At 56.3% G+C, this 21,310-nt stretch overlaps 1 protein-coding gene across 5 annotated transcripts in view; it reads right to left on the bottom strand.

Annotated features, from left to right (window-relative positions):
* TSC2 (TSC complex subunit 2) overlaps positions 1–21,310 on the bottom strand; it is a 32,631-nt gene that overhangs the window by 5,835 nt on the left and 5,486 nt on the right. For 2 of the 5 annotated variants that reach the window (XM_023557523.2, XM_010597416.3), the window contains exons 5-28: positions 20,685–20,802; positions 20,161–20,209; positions 19,458–19,583; positions 19,044–19,117; positions 15,851–15,977; positions 14,963–15,106; positions 13,665–13,802; positions 13,026–13,129; positions 12,614–12,695; positions 12,337–12,492; positions 11,772–11,888; positions 11,355–11,477; positions 10,386–10,492; positions 9,958–10,108; positions 8,337–8,459; positions 7,703–7,837; positions 6,397–6,586; positions 5,361–5,454; positions 5,038–5,140; positions 4,699–4,793; positions 1,770–1,934; positions 1,413–1,565; positions 1,206–1,318; positions 676–891 (exon numbers count right to left, since the gene is read on the bottom strand). In XM_023557523.2, coding sequence (XP_023413291.1) covers positions 676–891; positions 1,206–1,318; positions 1,413–1,565; positions 1,770–1,934; positions 4,699–4,793; positions 5,038–5,140; positions 5,361–5,454; positions 6,397–6,586; positions 7,703–7,837; positions 8,337–8,459; positions 9,958–10,108; positions 10,386–10,492; positions 11,355–11,477; positions 11,772–11,888; positions 12,337–12,492; positions 12,614–12,695; positions 13,026–13,129; positions 13,665–13,802; positions 14,963–15,106; positions 15,851–15,977; positions 19,044–19,117; positions 19,458–19,583; positions 20,161–20,209; positions 20,685–20,802 — 3,003 coding nt within the window. Of the gene's footprint in view, positions 1–675; positions 892–1,205; positions 1,319–1,412; positions 1,566–1,769; positions 1,935–3,340; positions 3,470–4,698; positions 4,794–5,037; positions 5,141–5,360; positions 5,455–6,396; positions 6,587–7,702; positions 7,838–8,336; positions 8,460–9,957; positions 10,109–10,385; positions 10,493–11,354; positions 11,478–11,771; positions 11,889–12,336; positions 12,493–12,613; positions 12,696–13,025; positions 13,130–13,664; positions 13,803–14,962; positions 15,107–15,850; positions 15,978–19,043; positions 19,118–19,457; positions 19,584–20,160; positions 20,210–20,684; positions 20,803–21,310 lie in introns of those variants that run through there. The other 3 variants (XM_064295374.1, XM_010597417.3, XM_023557525.2) reach the window with 3 other exon arrangements.

Raw genomic sequence — 21,310 nt, 5'->3', positions numbered from 1 at the left:
TCTGGTGGCAGCCTGGGCTGCTCGGCTTCAACCACAGAAACCACAAAGAGCAGGGCGGGGGAAGCCAGGACCAGGACCAGGTACACCCCACCTCGAAGTACCCCAGGACCTGGCCAAGGCCCAGCGGCACCTCTCAGCATCACCCCTTCTCAGCGATGAGCACTGAGGCCTGGTTCACAGTGGCCCTACCGCCCCAGGTCTGCTCCCCAGCAAGGCCAGGTGAGACCAGACTCCTCCCCAAAGGGGAAGGCAGGCACAGCTGGCAGCCACAACTTGGTGGCCCTCCCTGTACCCCCAGCATCCAGAATGCACCAACCTGACCTTGCTCTCCTCCTCCTGCCCCCAGGCCTTCTCATCAGGTCTCCTGCCTCCCTCCTGCCCACTCCCCGCAGGAACAGCGTCCTGAGCTGAAACGTGGGTGCAGATCCCCTCCTGGCCACCCCTCCAGCCCCCCACAGCTGTGGACACTGAGGTGTCTACAAGGCCAGCACCCCTCCCCCTCCTCTCACGGCTCCATCCACACTCTCCCCAAGGCAGCACAGGTCTAGGCCTCAGGGTCTTTCCTTCTGCTCACTTTGCACCAGGTTCTCCCTGACCTCACGTCTGTGGGGACGGATTCATCGCCTCCCAAGTGCCCCGTCTCACTGGGCCCAGGGTGAGGCCCACCCTCCATACCTGTGGGCCTCCGGACCAGGATCTCAGCCCAGCCCTGGGTCAGGAGGGGCACGTAGGCAGCCAGGTTTGTCTTTTCCTTTGGCACTGGCATCTGGGTGCTCGCTGAGGCTTTCTGAGGCTTCACGACCGGCATGGTCTGCGGCCCTGGACAAATAGGGCCTCCAGGGAAGTAGGAGGCTAGAGTGTCCAGGGCTCCCACGCGCAGGCCATGGCCACCTGGAGAGGGAAAGGCCAAAGAGCTGGTAACCACCCGCACCATGGAAGCCACCACGCAGAGCCAGCTGTTCCTCCCAGGGCCCTGAGGGCAGCCTCCCAGACAGCCAAGGCAGGCAGTAGGGCCTCTGACCACGTGGGCCTCAGGTGCACTCAGGGCCACAGGAAGGGCCCCGCCTGCCCTACAGCAGCCCCTGGGGTGGGTATGTCAGGATGTGGGTCCAGCCTGATGCTGTCCCTCCCAGACCACGGCTCCAAGGGGCCTTGCAGAGCACGGGGATGGCACAAGCAGGGCCAGCAGGGCGCAGAGGGCCTACCTGACATGGAGCGGACCCGGTCCCGGGCCCTGCGGCACACCTGTACCCCAGCCTGGGACTCCAGCTTGGCTGGCGCCTCTTTCGTCTGCCTCACGTGTACACCAGGGCTGGAGCTGAGGATAGAAGTGCCCCACAGGTAAATGAGGTCCCCCCTGTGGTCTTTGGGCCAGCCACGGCAGAGGCCGAGGGGGTGGGGGTCACAGTCACCTAAGCTCTGAGCCACCCTGCAGCTCGCCTGGGTCTAGGCCCAGCAGCGACCGTGTGCCAGTTCCCACACTCGTCGTTACGGTAACCAGCTTGTTCCCCACCAGCCAGGTTTTGGTCCTGCCTCCAGCCAGGAGGAATTCTCCCACGGGAGACCTGCAAGCATAAGGAGTGGCTCCTGAAGGCTGGTGACAACAGGCCACATGGCCACACCCTGAACAGAGCCAAGCCTCAGAAGTGGAGGCCTGACGTGCAAGGGGAAGGACCCGCAGCTGCATGGCAAAGTGCAGGCCAAGAATAGTAAGCCAGGAGTGCCATGCTGCCAACACCTCCCGCCCCAGCCCAAGCACAGGCTTGCACCTCTTGGGGACAGCTGTGAAGTTGGAGAACACGTATCTGGCCATCATGTCCAGGCACGTCTCGGTGAGCTCCAGGTGGAGATTTTTCAGGTTGTCGTCTGCCTGGGCCATCGAGTTTTCGTCTGCAGAACCCAAGCTGGCACTGGTGAAGGAGGTCTGGATCCTACTAAGAAGGAGGCCACGGGCCAGGGTCAGAGCCCCAAGGGCTAGGCCTCACCGCCTATCACCTGGGGCTAAAGCTCAACACATGCATGTGTCCAGGGGCTGGGCCATGCCCACACCTGGCCACAGGGCACAGTGGCCAAGGCTCTGCCCATGGCGTGAACCACACTGTCCCCAAGGGGCACCTCCTGGGAGGGACCCAGGCTACTTGCCATGAGAGGAAAGGCTTAGGAGTCAGGAGAGTTGGGGGTGGCCCACAGAGAAGCACATGGGCAGAGTCAGGCACACCTTCATGGTAGAGAGGTTCAGTCACGCAGACAGTGAGACCCGGAGACACCAACCAAGACTGCATTCTGCCCTCAGAGCTGGGGCCATGATGCCACCCATCGGGAGAGGCGCCACCTCCCTGGGAGGGGCGCGCCAGGTTTGGGCTTCACATGTGGGATGCACTCCAAACTCATCTGTGAGCTCTACCTGCGGCCAGCCTATCTGACACCCATCCTGGTGGCCAGGAGGAAACCAGCAGGCCCAACTCACACAAATTTTATAGTCCTTTACCAGGTTTTGCTCGTGATAAAGAATTTGCTGAAAAACAGCTGAGAAGGGGGCCTCACTGACCACCCCCACTCCCCATGAACTGCCAAGTCCACTCAGCAGAGGCCAGCATGGGGCTGGAGCCCAAGCCACGTGCTGGTGAGGGGATCAAGATCACAGGCTTCCAGATGAAGGGCAGGTCCCTGCTTGGTGCACCTGGGCCAGCTGAGACACCTCCAGGCAGGCAGCTCCAGAGCTCTGTTCCTGGTCAGCACACAACATGGTGCTCACAGCCCACACCTGCTCAGACACGAGCAGGCCCACCCTCTCGAGGGGGATGGGCTCACAGGCTGGCCCCATGTCCACTGCCCCATACCTAAGACCTTTGTTTCCTTTCTAGTACAACAGAAAGCAAGCATTTCTAGAAAGAAGCTCAGGAAGGAAGTCCACCCTAGAGAACACTTGAAGGCCTAAACCCAGTAAAGTGTGCCCATGCTCTGTGCAGCCTTGTGCTGCTCTGCAGAAGCTCCTGCCTTCAGGGTAGGCCCGGCTTCCCCAGAGCAGCCATCCCCCGTCCTGGCGCTCAAGGAAGCAGGCAGGCAGGCTGCGTAGCCACCTGTGTTCTTACCAGGTTTGGGGACAGAATGCAACCTTTTCACCCCTTGCTGCCAAGCTCCCTTGGCTGGGGGTAGGGCCCAGCAGGAGCAGCCCAGGGGCTGACTCAGGCCACCCTCTAGCTCTGGCCAGGGGAGGCATGGGCAGGCGATGGAAGTCATGCAAGCAGCCCCATGCATCACCACCTGGGTGTGCCTGCCGGGCCGCACATCATGGGGCCAAGCTGTGGTCCGTGCCCCCCGCCTGCCTGAGCACCACTACCTGCAGACCACCTGTTCAGACACACTGATGCTGTGGCACTGGAAGGCCTCGGATGCACAGCTCTCCTTGCATTCTTTCACGAGTGGAGAATTACTCAAGTCTTGTTTGGGGGGCCTGGCTATCTTTAAACTACCAATGAGAAAGGAAGCACCACGCCCCAGAGAGCCCACTCCCAGGGAGGGGAGGGCAAGCCATTGAAGGAGTGAGGAGGGAAGGTCACAGGCCACAGGGTCGGATGAAAAGGTCCCATGGGTGGGAGCAACAAAATACCACGCCAGAGGGACAGAGCGCAGGGAAAGAAACAGAAAATAAAACGCATGAAATACGTCACATGAATAGTGAGGCTTCAGGTATGATGCCAAAACAAAGACATTGGTGCCAGTTACACCTGGGAGGTCACCCACACAGCAGGTTCCAGGCTGCGTAACCAGGCCTAGCTCTGGGCCTCCGTGCACAGGCCCTCAGGTCCCCAGCCAGCAGGGCTGACAGTTGTTGGGAGAAGAGCCAGTTCTGGGCCTGAGGCCCAAGAAACCCAGGTACAAGGCTCTAGCCAGTAGCTACCAAGCCTGATGCCCCTGGCCTCAGCTGCCAGGGGCTTGGGGAAACAGCTTTTGAGTTTAGGCCCTGCTAACCGGGTCCTTCTGAAAAATGCCTCATTCCAATCTATGGAGAGCCAAAGAAGCTTGGGTGGAAGAGAGGGCATGGGAGGGGGCAGCTGCTCAATGGAACACACACAGGAACACACAGGCCCAGCACAACTCTCTCAGACATGGCAAAAGCAACCAGGAAGGTGAAGGAGAGCGGACTCTGGTGGAGCTGGTGGGGCAGGCTCTGAAAGAAGAGGGCCACCCTGGCCAGGGGTGAGCTAACTACAGAGACCAAGGGTCAGGGGGTTCTGTGGGCCCTCATCCAAGCAGAGGCATTTGGCTTCTCAGAAGCCCCAGCTGCCATGATGCAGCCCGAGCTTGCTCACTGCAGTTGGATCCAAACCCTAGCTCCAACCCCAACCCCCAGTATCCACACCCAGGCACAAGGGGCTAGGTCTGCAGCAGCCCCAAGGGCTCAGGCTCCATAGTGCCACAGCCCCACTGGGCCAGTGTGGCAAGAGGCAGTGGTGAGCTCAAATGCCTGTGGTGCCCCTGTCCTGCCTTACAAAACCCCAGGTGTCTCAGCATCTGGAACAGCCCACCTCAGCCCACATCTGCTTAGAGAAGGCGGCCCTTGTACCACACACACCAGTCCCACACGCTGGCCTGGAGAGGTGACCAGCTCACCTGCCCAAGTGCACCCCTCCCTGGCTCACAGTGCAGTCCTGCCCAACCCACCCAACACTGGCACACCCGAGGCAGGCCCCGAACCTTTTGGGCCTCTCGTTGAGACTGGTGCTCCGTGCCCTGAAGCTGTCCTTCTCGGGGGTGTCATCAAAAGACAGGAGGACATTGGAGCGAAGGCCCTGGCGGGGTGACACAGACCTGAACTGGCCTTGAGGTACCTGCGTGCTCCTTTCTCTCTACCTGGCAGCCCTGCCCAGGTGTGTTCTGTACCCCCTGCTCCACAAGCAGACCCCACACGATGCCCTACCTCTCCCCCTGCCATCACCCTGTTCCAGCTGCTGACAGTTGCAGCCATGCAGGTCCTGCCCTCAGGAAGGATGCAAACCTCCCTGGTCCTTGGCCCCAAGAGGAGCGTTGGCCTACCTTAGTGATATACGGAACAAAATCTTTCCGGAAGGGCAGGCGGCACCGAATGAACCACATGGCTATCACGTGGTGGGCCAGGCACACAATATACTGATTGAATCTGAGAGGAGACAGAAGGAGAAATTATGGACATCCACCCTGTCCCCTGGGAAAACACCTGTCAAGAGCCCAGGACACAAGCCAGAGGAGCTCACCGCAGGCTGTCAGAACCAGAGGCCCCGGTGAGCACCCATGAGGGCTGGGCTTGGCAGAGAGAGGTGGAGCCTGGGGCAGGGGGTGGAGCCTGGGGGCGGACCCTCAGGGACACAGGCAGCACTCACTTGGATGGGTTGGTGTAGGGCAGTGAAATGGCGAAAACGCTGGCGTACTGCTCGGCAGCAAAGTTCCTGTAGAGATGCGGCAGCCGGGCCAGAGCTAAGCACCAGCAGAGACAGCAATCAGGGGTAACCAGGCAGCCCAGAAGGAGGCACCATGGCCGCCGGCACCCCCAAAGCTGCTCCAACCCAGGAGGGTGGATGCTGCGAAGGAGTAAAGGCTGCGAGCCCACCTGAATGGAGCTCACAACCCTTGACCTTGGCTCTGTTCCAAACAACAGCGCTGGGCTGAATGTGGCTCATGGCCTGTGTCTGTGGAGCCCAGGAGCTAAGATTGGGTGTAGCCACCTTTAAATGCTTGTAAACAAAACACAGAAGAACATGGGGCAAACACCGTACGAGGCCTGCAAAACTGCAGCCGTTCCCTCTCTGAACTTTTACAAGGTCTCCAGTGCTGTCTGCCCCTCCCGTTGTGCAATAGCTATGGGCCTGTGAGTCGTGGACCTTGCACTAGGGGCTAGGAATGAGGGGTGAACAGACTCCCTGAGCAGCTGGTCACATCTGAGGGGGTTAGACAAAAACAGGTGCATCAGCAGAGCCCTTACAGCCATGGAGGAGACAGAACAGAGTGTGGTGGGGCGAGAGCAAGGGGTGCTGAGAGGAAGGAAGACGAGAGGCGCACCCCAGGCAAGGCCAGTGGAGGTGCAAAGGCCCTGAGATGGTGGGGCAGTGTGTCCCAGGACCTCCACCTGTGTACAGCCAGACAGTGGTCGCCACACATGGTCAAGAAGTCAGCACAGCTTAGTTGGGGGCAGCGCCCTGATGTGAGCAGCTAGCCCAGCCCCACACTTAAGAGTCTACCACATATGTACATACTTGTGCACATGCACACACATCCACACACACATGCACTCACAGGTGTGCATACATGCATCTGCATTCAAAAGCACTCACGCACACAAGCATGTATATGCATGTATGCGTACACATGCACATACACACCCATATACATTCACATGCTTGCTCGCACACACACACTTACTCGACAGGAACTCGAGCAGCGGGATGGCCATGCTGGCTGTGGCCGAGATGTGCGTGAGCTTTACAATCAGTACGGGCAGTGCCTTGATGATGACGTCAGGCATCTCCACACTGCACACAGCCAGGGCCACCACACATTGGCTGGCACAGCGGTAGATGAGGCCTTGCTCCAAGCAGTACACCATCTCGCGCTGGAGGAGGACAGGCACCTCAGGTCCCGCCTGCCATGCAGGCCCCTGCACCCTGGCCCTGCCCATTTGGGGAAAAGCACAGCCCCTGCAGGCACAGCCATCCTGCTGTGCCAGGTGCCTCCCCCGTGGGCCTTGTCTGTGCCTCACTCCTACTGCACCTGGAGGTAATGAGGCAACAGAGCCACACGCCAACCCTGGGCAGTATCCTCCTGTGATGATAGGCACACTGGGCCCCAACAGTAGATAAGAGACAGTTCGGGCCACGGCCCAGGAAAAAACTCTCTCTCTTTCCTCCCCTTTCCTGCAGTGGGTCCCCCACAAACACCTGGGGCCTCAAGAGCCCCAGGGAGCCTTCAGCCCAGCACAGCCAGCTCTCCTCTGGGTCATGGCCAGTGAGAAACAGGCAACTTCCTGAACCCAACAGTCACCCAAGAAGAGCTGGGGCACATACAAACTGGGGGGGCTGGGGACTCTAGCTGGAGCTGAACTTGAACAAGGGGTAGTGTACCTTCCAGACAGTCAGACAGACCGAGGCTGAGCCTAAGCTCTGCTACGTGCTGGGGCGTGGCCTGGCACTGGCTACTCAACCTTGCTACAAGTTCCATTTCCGCTCAGAGCAGTACCCTGCACCCAGCATCACAAGAAGGATACCTGCAGCAGCCAGCAGAGGCAGGAGAGCCAGGTAGGGTCCAGAGCCACCCCACTCACCCACCTTGCGTCTCCAAACAGACCTAGGTCTGCTGACTAGCACAACCATCTGTCCTAACACTGTGGTAGGAACAAGCTGGGCAAGGGTCTCAGAAAGAAAAGAGATGCCCCACTAGTTGGGGTGGGGGTGGTGGAGACATTCAAGCACCTCATGAAAGCCCAGACCCCCTGAAGAGAATCTTCTCAAGAGCTCCAAGCAGATTCAGCTGCTGCAGTCTAGGGCCAGGCTGGCCAGCAAAGCCCAGTGGCCATGTTGGAAAGCGAAGCCAGCTCACCATCAACCCAGCCTAGCGGCAACCCAGTTTACAAAGAAAATGCCAAGCCCATTTGGCTCAAGCCAGTGTCCAGGGGATCAAACTCCCAAATTCCAGGTTCCATAAAACTCACCTCTCTGCTCCCATTTCATACCTGTTTGGTTTTGTCCAGGTAGTTATGGTAAGAGATCAGTGCTGTCAACACTGGAACCACTGCCAAGTGTAAGTCGGTTCTAGAGAAGCCCTCTGGTGTGCCTCGGAGTCGTTCCAGGGTCTTGGGACCTGAAAGCTAAACGCAGAGCCCCAGATGTCAGAAGGCCTGGCCCAAGGGTGCCGGGGGGGGGCCCACAAGAGAAGGAGTTGAGGGTCTGGAGTTCCTCTATTGGCCATAGGTCCCTTCCTGCCTTTGCGGACAAAGGGGAGTGTCTCCCACCAGGTGTGAGGAGGGATCACAGAAGTCCCAGGTACAAAGAGAGGTGACAAGAAACAGTCACACTCAGCAACCAAACTTGAATCCTGGACTTGACACTCTGTGACCTGCCCATGAGCTGGGGTGGGTGGATGGCACCTGGTGCATTTTTGACCCATTGGCAGCTGCCCAGACCCAATACAAGACCAATCCAGACAAGGGTTTTGTCCCTGAAAAAGACACACAGCCTGGGCCCGTTCAACAGATCCTCCCAAGGACTGGCTGTCTTGTGGAGAAACAGATGCTGAGTTGTGGGCCCCACCCCAGCCCTTGACGTGAGTGACGAGAAGGTGGGCCCAGACTGAGGCAGCCGCACTACCATGGAGCAGAGGGCAGAGGACAGCTGGTCGACGCTGCAGGGGGATGTGAAGATGAGGACCTTGTAGCGCAGGGACTCCGGCAGCTTGCTGAGTACCAGCTTCAGCACCTTCCAGTCCGTCTCCTAGAGGGTCAGTGGTAAAGGGCTCTGAATGCAGGTTGCTTGGGGGTAGGGGTGGGAGGGCAGGGCCTTCTGAACCCAGGTCAGTTGGGGGGAGGGGCTGGTGGGGTGGGCAGGGTCTCTGGGACCCTAGAGACAGCAGGCACAGCATTTCAGAGTTGACTTGAGAGGCCTCAGGACCCTCGTCCTGTTCTCAGCACGAGGGACTGGTAGCACCTCAGCCCTCTGTCCCTGCAGCATTGGGTGCTGCTCCTAGAGAATGGGCAGTTGCTCTCCGGATGCCAGGCTGAGCAAGAGGCCCAAGAGGGGCTGCCACCTCCCCTTCCTGCCCTGACAGGGAGCTTCCACGCTCCTCGCTCCCTCCCTCCATTCTCACAGTGATGACCCAGGGCCACGTTCCCACAGGGCTATGTTCGAGGGGTCCCACCAGAGAAAGGCAGTCCCCTCACTGTCTCCCCCGACAGATGCCTGCACAAAGCACCAGATCAATGTTTTCTGTAACAATGAAAACGTACAGAAAAAAGCCACGACGAAGTCGGAAAGCAGCATGTAATCCCTCAGCCATCACGATCCCAGATGCTGCTAGGGACCAGAGCTGCCCTACGGCCACAGATCACAGCACCAACCCAAACGTCGCCAGTAAGCCTCTAGACCCAAACTCTACCTGTAAGCGAAGTCAGTGGCATGTCCTCAGACCTCCAGGGACACAAGGCCCTAGACACTCACGGCTGTTGCCTACAGCCCCCAGGACCAATGCCCACCTACTCCTGGTGGCCCCACCTCCTGCCCACCCTGCATCCTCATGCTTGGCCCACCCTGGGGCTGCAGAAAGGGCCCTTCAGCCGTGCCTCCATCCATTGCACCACCCATTGCACCACGCACTGCACACCCTCTCCACCCACCTTGTACCCAGGTGGCCCAGCCCTGCCCTAGAGTAGGTCCAACTGCTTCTTCCTGCTCACCCCCCTGGGGAACAGGTCTCAATTCTCAGGCTCCACAACTCAGCCCCAGTGATACTGCCAGTTTTATGGTACCGTACCTAGCCCACATCCAGGCTTTGCTCACACCTGCCTCCGGAACCTTCCCTGCCTTGCAAGATGGCCTTACCTGTCCCTCAAAAAACCTTTCCAGGAGCCCAGCCATATGAGGCCACAGCCACTTTTCAGCCAACGCAACTACCTGTGCCCTCCTCACGGGCCAACTTAATCTAGAATCACAGTTATCTGTCTATACGCCTTGTTTTTGGTACCAGAACCATCTCATGGAAGCAGGAACAGCTTCTCAGTTCCACACCAGGACGTAGCAGGCATGGTGCCCTGCATACACCAGGTGCTCAATGCTCAATCAGAGCTGCGCGGGACTGTGGGGCCTCCTCAAGGCAATGGTACATACGACTGCTAGGAGCAGGTCTGGGCCAAGAACCGGGCATATCCACCACTGCTCAGACTGACCTAACAGGGCTCTGGGCTCACGAGAGCGCAGGGAGACCAGCTTGTCTCACCTGCTTCAGACACTGCAGCAGGACTTGGAAGAGCAAGGAGTAGGGCAGATAGCCAAGCCGCACAGTGGGGCCTGCAGGTGCTGGGACGGTAGGCCCCGTGGGAGGCGAGACGGGGCCACTGGCCTTCTTCTCCAAGCCGTGCTCTGGCTCCCTGTGGAAGCAGGTGAGAGAAACAGCAGAGGCTAAAGCACCTGCTCTGCCAGGCAAGAACAGACACCATCTCTCCCAGCTCTTGACGGCCATCCACACCTCCCAATAAGATTGGCACAGGCAGGCACCCACCAGGATCCCTCCTGGGGCCCCCTCTTAGACATGCCCGCCCAGGGCGAGAGCCTCAACTCCCCCTGCATGCTCAAGGGCCACCTGTGCCCCTCAAGTTGGAGAAACAGGAGCCATGCTGGCACGAAGGCATGGCCCACCACACTCACATGTGGTCACAGAGGCAGTAGGAGCTGAACCGTACAGCACCATCCTTGTTAGGCAGGCCCAGGCGGTGTAGTGCATCTGCCCGGAGCAGCAGCAGGAAGTCAAAGGCCTGTAGAGAGCAGAGGGGCAAAATCTCGACAAAGCAGGATGCATAGCCCTGGGGGCGAAGGGCATCTTTGATCCCTCGGCCTGGGTGTTCACACGCCAGCTGCCCTCGGGAAAAGCTGCTCCCGCCTCCTGCAATCCAGTCACCAACCTCCTCCACCCCACTGCCAGGCTTTGTCCTGGGAGGTGAGCAGGGAGGCCTGAGCCCAAGCTCAGGCCTGGCTGCAGACCCCCTCGGCACCCTCTCCCTCAGAGCCCACAGAAAGCTGAGGTGCTCCTCCTGGAGCACAGGTCCTGGTCCGCCCACATCACGAAAAGCCTGCACTCCCCACACTGCCAAAGGCGAGAGCTGAGCTCTGCTTGGGCACGGTCACTTCCTCCACTGAGATGGTCACTCACTCGGCCCTAGAGCAAGACTGTCTGGGAGTGACTGCGCATCCATCCCCAAGGACCACGACCACACCGAGGAGCATAAGCACTGGAGGCTGGGCAGGCAAGGGCGGCTGAGGGACTTGTACCAGCTGGTCCCTCCCACGTCCATGCCCACACCCTGACTGCCAAGAGTGACCAAAGCTACAGTGCCATGGGCACCAGGGCCCTTGTGCCATCTCTCAGTGGGTGTTCTTCTTCTCTGCTCCATCCCAGGCCTTGCAGAATGCCCACTGATGGGCAGTGGCAGTGTATAGGCCACAGGCGAGGGTTCTGGGGAGGCAGGGCTGCGTTGGCTCTGATTAGGTATGGTCTGCTGCAGGCCTCACAAGGGCCACCTGTCACCCTCCTCAGCCTTGAGGGTCTCCCAGGGAGTCTCGACCAGTGGCCAGGCCTGGCTCTACCAGGACCACTTGGCGTCCACAGCACAACCTCACCTGAAGCCGGATGCTGCTGGCAATGGGCAAGGTGTACATGTGCTTGTAGTGCAGCTGGATGTGGTGGACAAGCATCTCGTATACCCGTGCTGCATGGCTGGCAGGCAAAGTGTAGAGCTTGGTCTGCAGAGAAAGCATGCACACAGTCATGGCGAGGCAGGCCAGGCCCGCCCAGAAGACAGACTCTAGTGCCCAGGTCACATTCCCCAGTCCCCACGGCAGTAGGCATGTACTGAGCCAGTCTGTGCGGGGACTCACGTGGTCATTCCATGACTAGGGAGTCAGGGTCACACCGAGACCCCTGCTTGTAACCACCACGCCCTTCAAGCCCTTGGGGACAGCCTGGGTCTTCCAGGACACACAACTCTAACAAGATGCAGATAGCAGCCAGCTGCCATCCCTCCCAGCAGAGCCCACCTGAAGGATGACCAGGAGCCCCAGGACCGCAGTCTTCACATCCTCCAAGGAGGCCGAGTACGCAGGCACATCTCTTTCTTCTAGCTCAGGAGGAGGGAACAGGGAGCGAGCAATCACCTTTGAAGAGAAGATCTGGTTTTTGGCCCCAGCTCCTGCAACAGTAGCTGGCAGGCCATCACCCAGACTACTTTGTGTTTCTCAAAAGGAGAGGTGCACTCTGTGTACCTGAGGGGCCATCAGAAGCTGCAAGGTGTTTCAAAACTAAAGCAGGAACTTGCTGTGCACTGAGGACAATGGCCCCCGCCCCAGGGCTCAAGCCCAGCTTCTGAGCAGCGGCCTCGACACCAGCTTCCAAGGGCCCTGGCCAGCATGCTGGGCTGAGCAGCAGCAGCCCCTGTTAGTCTCCCACACCCAACTCTGGTGGAAGGGAGCAGGTTGGAGGTGGCCACAGGTCAGTCTGCAGAGCGCACGCTACAGCCTGCCTATCTCTTGGGACACAGAGAGTGTCCGTGCCACGGGAGGGGGTCCCTCAGCACCCAGCCACCCCAGTCCAAGCGGCTCTCACTTTCTCAATGATGTCCAGAAGATTATTGAAGTGGTGGGTGTGGCAGCCTTCCGCCAGGTCCACCAGCAACTGGGTGGCCAGCTTGCGGACCTGTGGGTCTCTGTCTTCTGGAATGTGGGAGAGTTGGGAGATGACCACTGAGTTGATCAGCTCCTCCTGTGGCACAAGGCAGAGTGAGGTGAGCCATCTTCCTGGGGCAGGCAGTTTCCGTGCCGTCTTTAAGGCCTTGAGGCACCCGCCCTCAGCACCCGGAGCGCCAGGCTCCTCTGGCACATACCTCATAGAACTGCCGGTTGATAAGCAGCACAAAGGACAGGATGTCCAGCACCTTGATGCGCACAGCACTGCGGGACTCGTTCCTGGGGCGAGGACAGACCTAATGGGCAGTGCCCCACCCACAGCCTCCATCAGGCCCAGCTTCCACGGGAGGGGATTCCCTGCATGACCCAGGCACACAGGCCCAACTCACTGGCCTGCAGACCCACCCCATCTTCCCAGACAACCCACACAGGGAGAGGCACACCCCATCGCCTCACTGGAGGACGCCGTCCTGCTGGCAAATGAGCCTTTCCTGCCCCAGGAGAACTGGCACTTCCCAGAGTCAAAAAGGAGAGCCCCAGGTGATGGCGTGGTGAGAGCCAGGCCTCGGGGCAGGACCCAGAGCCGGGTGGGTAGTGCCGCACCACTACCTGAAGAACCTCTCCATTAACTGCTGCAGGTTGTGGATCCAGTCATCCTTGGCTGGGTGGATGGACTGTGCCCTGTAGGATATCAGGTTCAAGAGGGAGGACTCCTATTGGAGAAGAAAAGCCCAGTGTGATGGCATGCTCCACCTATCTAAAGGTTTCTCATGCACGTGCCCCCACACCACCAACTCAGGGACAGCGCTTGCTGAGTGACAGCAGCCTCCCATGGCTCAGGTGGGGAGTCTGCACATGACAACGAAGGCTCTACTACAGCAAGGAAAATCATCAAAGACCACACAGAAACCCTGGTAGCAGGCAGAGAGGTTCTGGCAAAAGGCCTGCCAGGGCCTGGGGTGCAGATGTACTGAGCAACAAGTCCCCGCAACAGCAAAGCCCACATGGTCCGCTGGCACCTGCCTCCACACAAGTGGGAGGAAGCAGATGGTGAGGCTGGTGCCAAGTTCTTCGCAAGCCCATGCACACGCTGCCCGCTGGCTCCCAGGCAGACAACCCCACCACAACGCAAAGCCTACACCTTTGATATCAAACGCTCTACACGCTTTTTCAGACCTGCATGGGCAGGGCTCCCCCAGCTAGTTAGGCCATTACCACTGAAGGCCCCCGCCCCAGGACGGCTCTCACAGGTCTCTGGTCGGCGCATCGCTCAATGAGCTCAAAGTATCTCTCCTGTGAGCCGTGGAACTCATTCTGGTCACACAGCTCCTCCACCGTCGTCAGCAGGTCATGCACGATGGCTCTGAGCTCCTGACTCTCGAGGGTCTGCCATACAGGGGGAGTGAGCCATGAATGACACTGATTCCCTTCAAGAACCCTGCCCTGAGACCTTGGCTGGAAGGGTGCTGCATCCACACACACACACACACACACATATCCCCTCAGATCCTCTGCTGGGCAGGGGCATGTACTCTGCCACACTGGGGCACACAGACAGCCAAGCCGTCCCTGCCCACCCCTGCCCCCAGGATCCTGGCTGTGCTCAAGCCACCGGGCCCAAAAGGGAGCACAGGTGGGGGCTGAAGCTGCCACACCACAAGTACTCTCATGCTTCCTGCTCAGGCATCTTCTTGAAGCCCTTAGCGTGGCCTTCAGACCCCTGCCCCTCCAGGCCTCAGCACCACCAGGCCAGCCGGCCAGTGCACACAGTTAGTGACGTGGTCTAGCCTAGTACCCGCCCAAGGGACTAGAGCTCAGGCCCTGCTGAGGTCCAGTCCTTCCTTTCATTGGCCTGGCCACCTGCACACTGCCCTCCCCACTCCTTTAGGGGAAGGCCCAAGGCAGAGCCCAGGCAAATGCCGCCTTGGCACTCCACAGCCCTGCATGGCACATGCATGCAGACAGTCATCCTCCTCATTCTGTGGCCAACAGACTTGGCACTGTCCTCAGTAAAGGCAAAACCATGGCTGGCACTCTGAATAACCTGGGAACCAACTCCAGGGCCTGTTCATAAGCCTGGATAACCCAGAGCTCCGTCAATCTCCACCGAGCAATTGGAGGTAGGGCAGCCACAAGCCCAGCTCCCAGCTCCCTGACATGCTCTTACATGGGTCCCAAGTAACAAACCAGGCTTGGGAAGCTCCGCTGTCTTCAGTGGACAAGCAGCTGACACCACAGAACATCCCAGATCCAGGTAGGTGCTGGTGGCAGTTCCCTGGGTGGTTCCCACTGCACATGGCTGGGACAGCACACCCCTCACCCCCATATAACCCCAGAGAAGAGTCATCTGAGCCTGCTGTATGTGAGCTCCGCCCTGGTCTGGCCTCCCTGCCCACTTACCAGGCCTGCTGTACATGAGATCCACCCCAGCCCAGCTTCCCTGCCCGCTCACTGGGCCTCCTGTATGTGAGATCCATCCTGGCCCAGCTTCCCTGCCTGCTCACCAGGCCTGCTGTACATCTGGCCCAGCCTCCCTGCCTGCTCACCAGGAGCTGCTGGAGCAGACGTTCGATGATGCTCAGCAGGATGTCCCACGTCACAGCCTGCAGCTCCTTCCTGTACTTCTTGATGAGTCTGGTGATAGAGAGGACGATTTCGTAGGACACCACCTCATTGGGGCAGGTCATGGCCTGGAACACAAGCCCCAGAGCACACAGGGATCAGCCACCACACACTCACCCCCAGGGAACCCTCCACAAGTCACCCTGGGGTTCAAAAGGGTACTCTCAGCATGCACATTTCAGGGCTCACAGAGTTATCTGAGGAGCCAGAAAGGCATTTTCTATGCTATCCTAGTAGTGTCAGGGTCCAGAAAGGGCCTGAAGCCTGCCTGCCCCACAGGGCCTGACTCAGCCACACCCATCACCTTTAACATCTTAGTCCCAACACACTGGCAGAAGGGAACCCAAAGTTCCAAGACAAGCAATGCACTGGGACCACGCTCTCCACTACCCCACGAAGTGAGATCCCAGCAGCAGTCAGGAGGGTCTAGCCCCCTCCCCAATTAAGACAACATGTTCCAGCAGCTCTCTTCACTGTAAAATGCTCTAAGGGTGCCACCATAATCAAGGACATTCGAAGGTGTTCTGAGAACCACAGAACATAAGGGAGCTGGAGCTTTTTACCAGCATTGAGGGAGAAAATGAGATGATCACTCCCCCAGAGGGAATTTGGAGAATTCTAATGCTAATTTGCAGGAGATGAAAGTTATAAAATATGGATGCTTGTTTGAGAATAAAGCCTCTGACAGCACTAAATCTCACAGCCAGTGGAGAATCCTGAAGTACAGCTGCCTGATCGGTCTCCTCCGGGCATGTGGGGCAATGACGGTGAGCTCGTTCTCACCGGCACTGGCATCACAGAAACCATGTTACCTCATAAAACGACGGCAGCACAGATGTAGGGGAGTTCTTGAGGGAGTAGAGTCGGTGGGCCCCCCACAGCGCCATGCCGACAAAGAACACAGCTCCTCTCAGCAGCGGGGCATCCTCCATATAGGCTCTGAAAGCACCCCAGGCGAGACAGGAAGTGAGCAGCATGAGAAGGGGCTGAGGGGCACCTGGCAGCCCCCCTGGTGTCCTTACATTTATGAACAGAGCTCATATTGTGAGCAGAGCTCATTATGAGCAGAGCTGTGGAAGGGGACTGGGCAGGAAAGATGAACCCCTGCAACACAAGTGGCAACTAGGTGACTCGTCTGTTCACTCAACGACTGATCCTCCTTGGCCACATCCTGTGCCACAGGCCACAGGAGACACTCTACGAGGTGGAGAAAAGAGAAGGGCCCTGACCTCAGGAAACTTACCTTCCAGACCAAGTCAAAGAATCACATGAGTAAACATAAAACTTCTACCTCAAATTATAGGTAAGTTCTACGAAACATTCAGAGAAGAGTTGACACCAATTCTATTCAAACCATTCCAGTAAGGAGAAAAGGAAAGAATACTGCCAAATTCATTCTATGGAGCCAGCATAACCCTGATACCAAACACAGGCAAAGACACCACAAGAAAACTACAGACCAATATCCCTCATAAATACAGATGCAAAAACTCTCAACAAAATTCTAGCCAACAGAATTCGACAGCATATCAAATTGCAGGTAAGTCCTGCACACAAATGTTTACGGCAACTCTATTCAGAACTGCCAAAAGTTGGAGGCAACCAGGATGTCCTTGGTCAGGTGAAAATTTAAATGAACTGTGGTCCACCTACACAATGGAGGATTATTCGGCCATTACAAGAAGTGAGCCATCAAGCCACGGAGGAACCTTAGATGCACACTGTTAGGTGAAAGAAGCCAGTCTGAAAAAGCTACACACTATGTGACTCCAACTATAGAACATTCTGGGAAAGGAAAAAAAACAGAGACAGTGAAAGATCAGTGGTTGCCAAGGGCTCAGGATGAACAGGTGGTGCACAGTGCATCTTTAGGGCAGTGAAACTGTTCTGCAGGATAACGTAATGTGGGACACATGACATTGTGCATTTGTCAGAGCCCAGAGGACTGCACAACACAAAGAACAAACTCTGAGCGAACTACACACTTCAGTTAATAAATAACGTACTGGTGGTACTGGTTCATCAGTTGTAGCAAACGTACCACACCAACGCAATACCAGTACCAGACATGTCAGGGTAGACCCATGCTCCTTAGGGTTTTTTCTGTGGGTAATTCTTGAGAACTACATCACCAGGCCTTTCTTCTGAGCTGCCCCTGGATGGACTTGGTTAGCAGCCAAGCACACTAACCATCTGCATCACCAGTAACTCCCAAGATGTTGTAATAAAAGGAGAAACTACAGAGAAGGAAGGGGTACATGGGAGGGAGCTCTTTATATTTCTTCCTCAATTTTTCTATACTCTAAAACTGCTCTACAAAATCGAAGTTAAAAAAAAAAAATTAAATAAGGAACAGAAAACGATACTGGTAAGAGGAGGTAGCTTCTTGGATCAAGTAGACACTTGAGACTATGTGGGCAGCTCTTGTCTGGAGGGGAGATGAGAGGGCAGAGGGGGTCAGAAGCTGACCAAATGGACACAAAAAAAGAGTGGAGGGAAGGAGTGTGCTGTCTCATTAGGGGGAGAGCAACTAGGAGTATATAGCAAGGTGTACATGAGTTTTTGTATGAGAAACTGACTTGATTTGTAACTTTCACTTAAACCACAATAAAAATTAAAAAATAAATTAAAAAAAACCAAAATTTAAATAAGAACGAGATAAAAAAAAACTTCTAACAAAAACCATTTGCCGCCAGCAAAAAAATATAGGTGTAAAGTATAAAGCAATAATTGTAACAATGTACGAATTTTAGAAAAATAATGAAATTAAGATACATGGTAACAAACAACCCAGGAGTTCATCAACGGATGAATGAATAAACAAAACGTGGTCCATCCATACCATGGAATATTTCTCAGCCATAAAAAGGAACGAAGTCCCGATACATACTATGATGTGAACAAACCTTGAAAAAATAATGCTGAGTGAAATAAGGTGACACAAAGGTCCATATGCTGTACGATTCCATTCATCTGAAATGTCCAGAACAGGCAAATCCATACAGACAAAAAGCAGATTATTGGTTGCCTAGAGCTGGGGGGTTTTGGGAAATGGAGCCTGACTGATAAAGAGTCTGGGGTTTCTTCCAAGGTGATGAAAATGCTCTAAGACTGATTGTGAGATGGCTGCACACTGTGAATGCACTAACAGCCACTGAGCTGCATGTTTTAAATCGGTGAAGTGTATGGTATGTAGATTTTATCTCAAAAGAGCTGTTATAAAAAGGAAAGAAATTACTTATGGCCAAGAAAGAGAGCCGCAGGATCCAAGAGCAAACCTCCTGGGGTAGGTCAGGGAACAGCTGACCACGCTGAGAACTCAGGGCACACAGAGGTAAGAGTAACTCAGCACCAGTGGGGAGGAGGAACTCTCCTGCAAGAAGAAAACGATACGTGCCAAAGGATGAGGGGACCCAGGGGAGAGTGGAGCGCCGCAGAACTGGTAATTGAGGTCAGGACACACCACCAGGGCCTTGTTCCTCGTTTTTATCCTGGGGCGCTGAGAGTTGCTGTGTTTTTAAGCAAAGGATGACACAGTTGGGCTTGTGCTTCGGCAAGCTGGCTCAGCTGCCACATGGAGGAATGGACTTCAGGAGGCCAGGAGGGGGCGCAGGAGACCAGCGAGACACAGGGTGTGGGTGGAGAGCCTGGAGCGGGCACATCTGAGCAGTCTCTCAGAGACAGACCAATGGGACTGGTGATGGTTTGGCTGTAGGGGGTGAGGACAAGGGGATGTTGAACCTAAAACCTCAGTCTGGTCTATGTAACAGAATGAGGGCTGAGGCAGTTCAGTTTTGGGGCTCCACTCTGACCGACAAGCAGAGGAGATAAGAGGAAATCATGAGCAAAAGATAGAAATACTCTCCTTCTAGTGAGAGCTTCTAGAATAGCCCCCCAAAAGGAACAGGAAACCCCCAGGTCAGTACATGGTAAGGAGAAGCCAGCATAATCATGCTTCCTCTGGAACGTTCCAGGGCAGCTAGCCGAGCCCCCGCCCACTCTCACCTGTCCTCCATGATGCGGCACATGTTGTAGATGGCACTGTGGCCCAGGTGGGTTCCCAGGAGGTTACGCATCAGCTGGGACACAGAATGCACCATCACTGGGATTGGCAGATATGCACCACAAGGCCCCAAACTCCAGCCCCTCCACCAGCCTCGCACGCCACTGACTCCAGCTGCCACGCTCCTCCCAAACACAGAGGCAGCAGAGCTCCCAAGAGCCACCAAAATCCTGACCTCGGCTCAACTGACTGGGAAAATGCCACCAGTTTCCCTTCAATAAGCCGTTGTTTGGCCATCCCGAGAATCAGACAGCCATTCACTGAAGACAAGACAGCCCTTGTCCCGTCTGTGTGCCAGGCCTATAACCTCATCCTGGGGAAGAACTTTCCAGGACAACAGCTTCGCAAAGTCCCACCTTCCAGCAGGGCTCGCAGAGCTCCTTGACGTTGACGGTGCGGCACAATGTGACAATGAATAGGGGCAGGCTCGCGGCAGGCAGGCAGTTGTAGCAGACCACGGCATCCAGCACCTGCAGGGACACCTGACAGACAGGAGAAGTCAGTGCTGCTGCCCAAAGGGAGGCAGCACCCCAGGCCTCCTGCCCACCTCCCCTACCTAGTCTGTGACTGTCACCCATCCCCACTGCCACAGCAGCCTCCCTTGGAACCCCACGGGTGAGCACCTGGGGTCACTGACTACACCCCAGGCCCTGTGGGCAGCAAACACTACATCATACATCTTTTTCTTTTTCAGTTGTAGTAAAAGTATAACAAAACATCAACCGATTCGACACTTTTTACGTGTACAATTCAGCAACGTTTATTACTACATTCACCATGTTGTACAACCATCAAAAGCATCTACTTCTAAGTTTTTCCAACACTCTGAAAGAGAACTTGGTGGCCCCTAAATGTCACTGCTCTTGATCGTGACCCCACGATGGAGATTACCCCAGCATCCTTACTTCCAGGTGAGGCTTCTGAGGCTCACCCAGGTCACATGGCAGTGCGTGGCCAGGCAGGGCGGGACCTCAGAGCCCCAGTTCTCAACTGCGACAGGACCTGGCCTCCCCAGAATGAGACTGAAAGGAACCATCCCCTGAAGAGGTAGCTACTGACCTCTATGTCCACGGAGGACGAGGTCCGGATGCACAACAGACAGATCATGCTGTGGAAGGAAATAACAAGGTGACCTCAGAGGGCATACCCAGGAGGCAGGGTTACCCTGTTTTACTCTTGGTTATGCTATAAAATCAATCACATGAGGGGCTCGCTCTTCCTTAGGGTCCCCTCACCCTGCAAGTATCTGGAAGCCAGCACTGCTGTACCAGCCCATTTTCAGCACTGGGTGTTTAGCATGAACAAGACAAAGCCCTAACCTTCAGGAATTACACTCAGTTTTTTTTAAAAAATGACAACAGCTACAACAAAAAAGCAAATAATAATAAGTTTGTTTTAAAAAAAGAAACACCACAAGGTCAAGCCTCAAAGCATCAACTTAAATAAGGGTGGCTATCTCCACTTCCAGCTTGTCCACTTATTTGATGATTCAACAACTTTGTTCACCTGTAAAGCGGAACCTAAGACCCAAGACAGTGGGACCGACTACTATCACAGCTGCAGCATTTAGGTCTGTATCTTACTGAACCATGGATGCGATGTATTCATCAAGGTAACAGCTGTTGAACTTGACCAGGTTCACAAGCACCAGCAGGAATTCTGAGGATAAGCCCACATCCATCCACTGCAGGACAAACTCAGCTGGGAGAGAAGAGGAGGACAGTGGTCGGCATGGTAGCGGGACCTGCCCTCCTCCTCACCTTCCTGCCCAACAAAGCATGTCCTAATTCTGATAACCTTGGGAGTCCCACCCATCAGGCACCTGGGAAGACCACAAACCAGGCCCGAGAGACCTGGGCTGGGGACCGCATGGAGGAGACCCTGAGCCAGGATGGTAGCAGCACTGTGTGCTCTACAGAGGAGCTATGACCCCGACGTAGGTGGGCATGACAGTCACCCAGGGCACATGTCTAGAAGGCAGATCCCTGGACCCCACCCTGAGAGTTTCTAGAAGGAGATGCAAGTGCACACTTGGCTCCCAGCCAACAGCCTTCGCCAGGACACCTGAGAGTGCTCCATGCCTGGACCTGCCTGGAGGTGGGCCAAGCTAGAGGCCATTTCTGGGCAACAGAGCAGCAAAGCCCAAGGCAGACTGACTTCTTCCTCCCTCCTCTTCTCCCCAAGATGGCGTTAAATCTCAGAACTAACC

This window comes from Loxodonta africana, chromosome 12, assembly GCF_030014295.1.
Source record: "Loxodonta africana isolate mLoxAfr1 chromosome 12, mLoxAfr1.hap2, whole genome shotgun sequence".
Lineage (NCBI taxonomy): Eukaryota > Metazoa > Chordata > Mammalia > Proboscidea > Elephantidae > Loxodonta > Loxodonta africana.
This window is presented reverse-complemented; position numbering and strand designations above follow the sequence as displayed.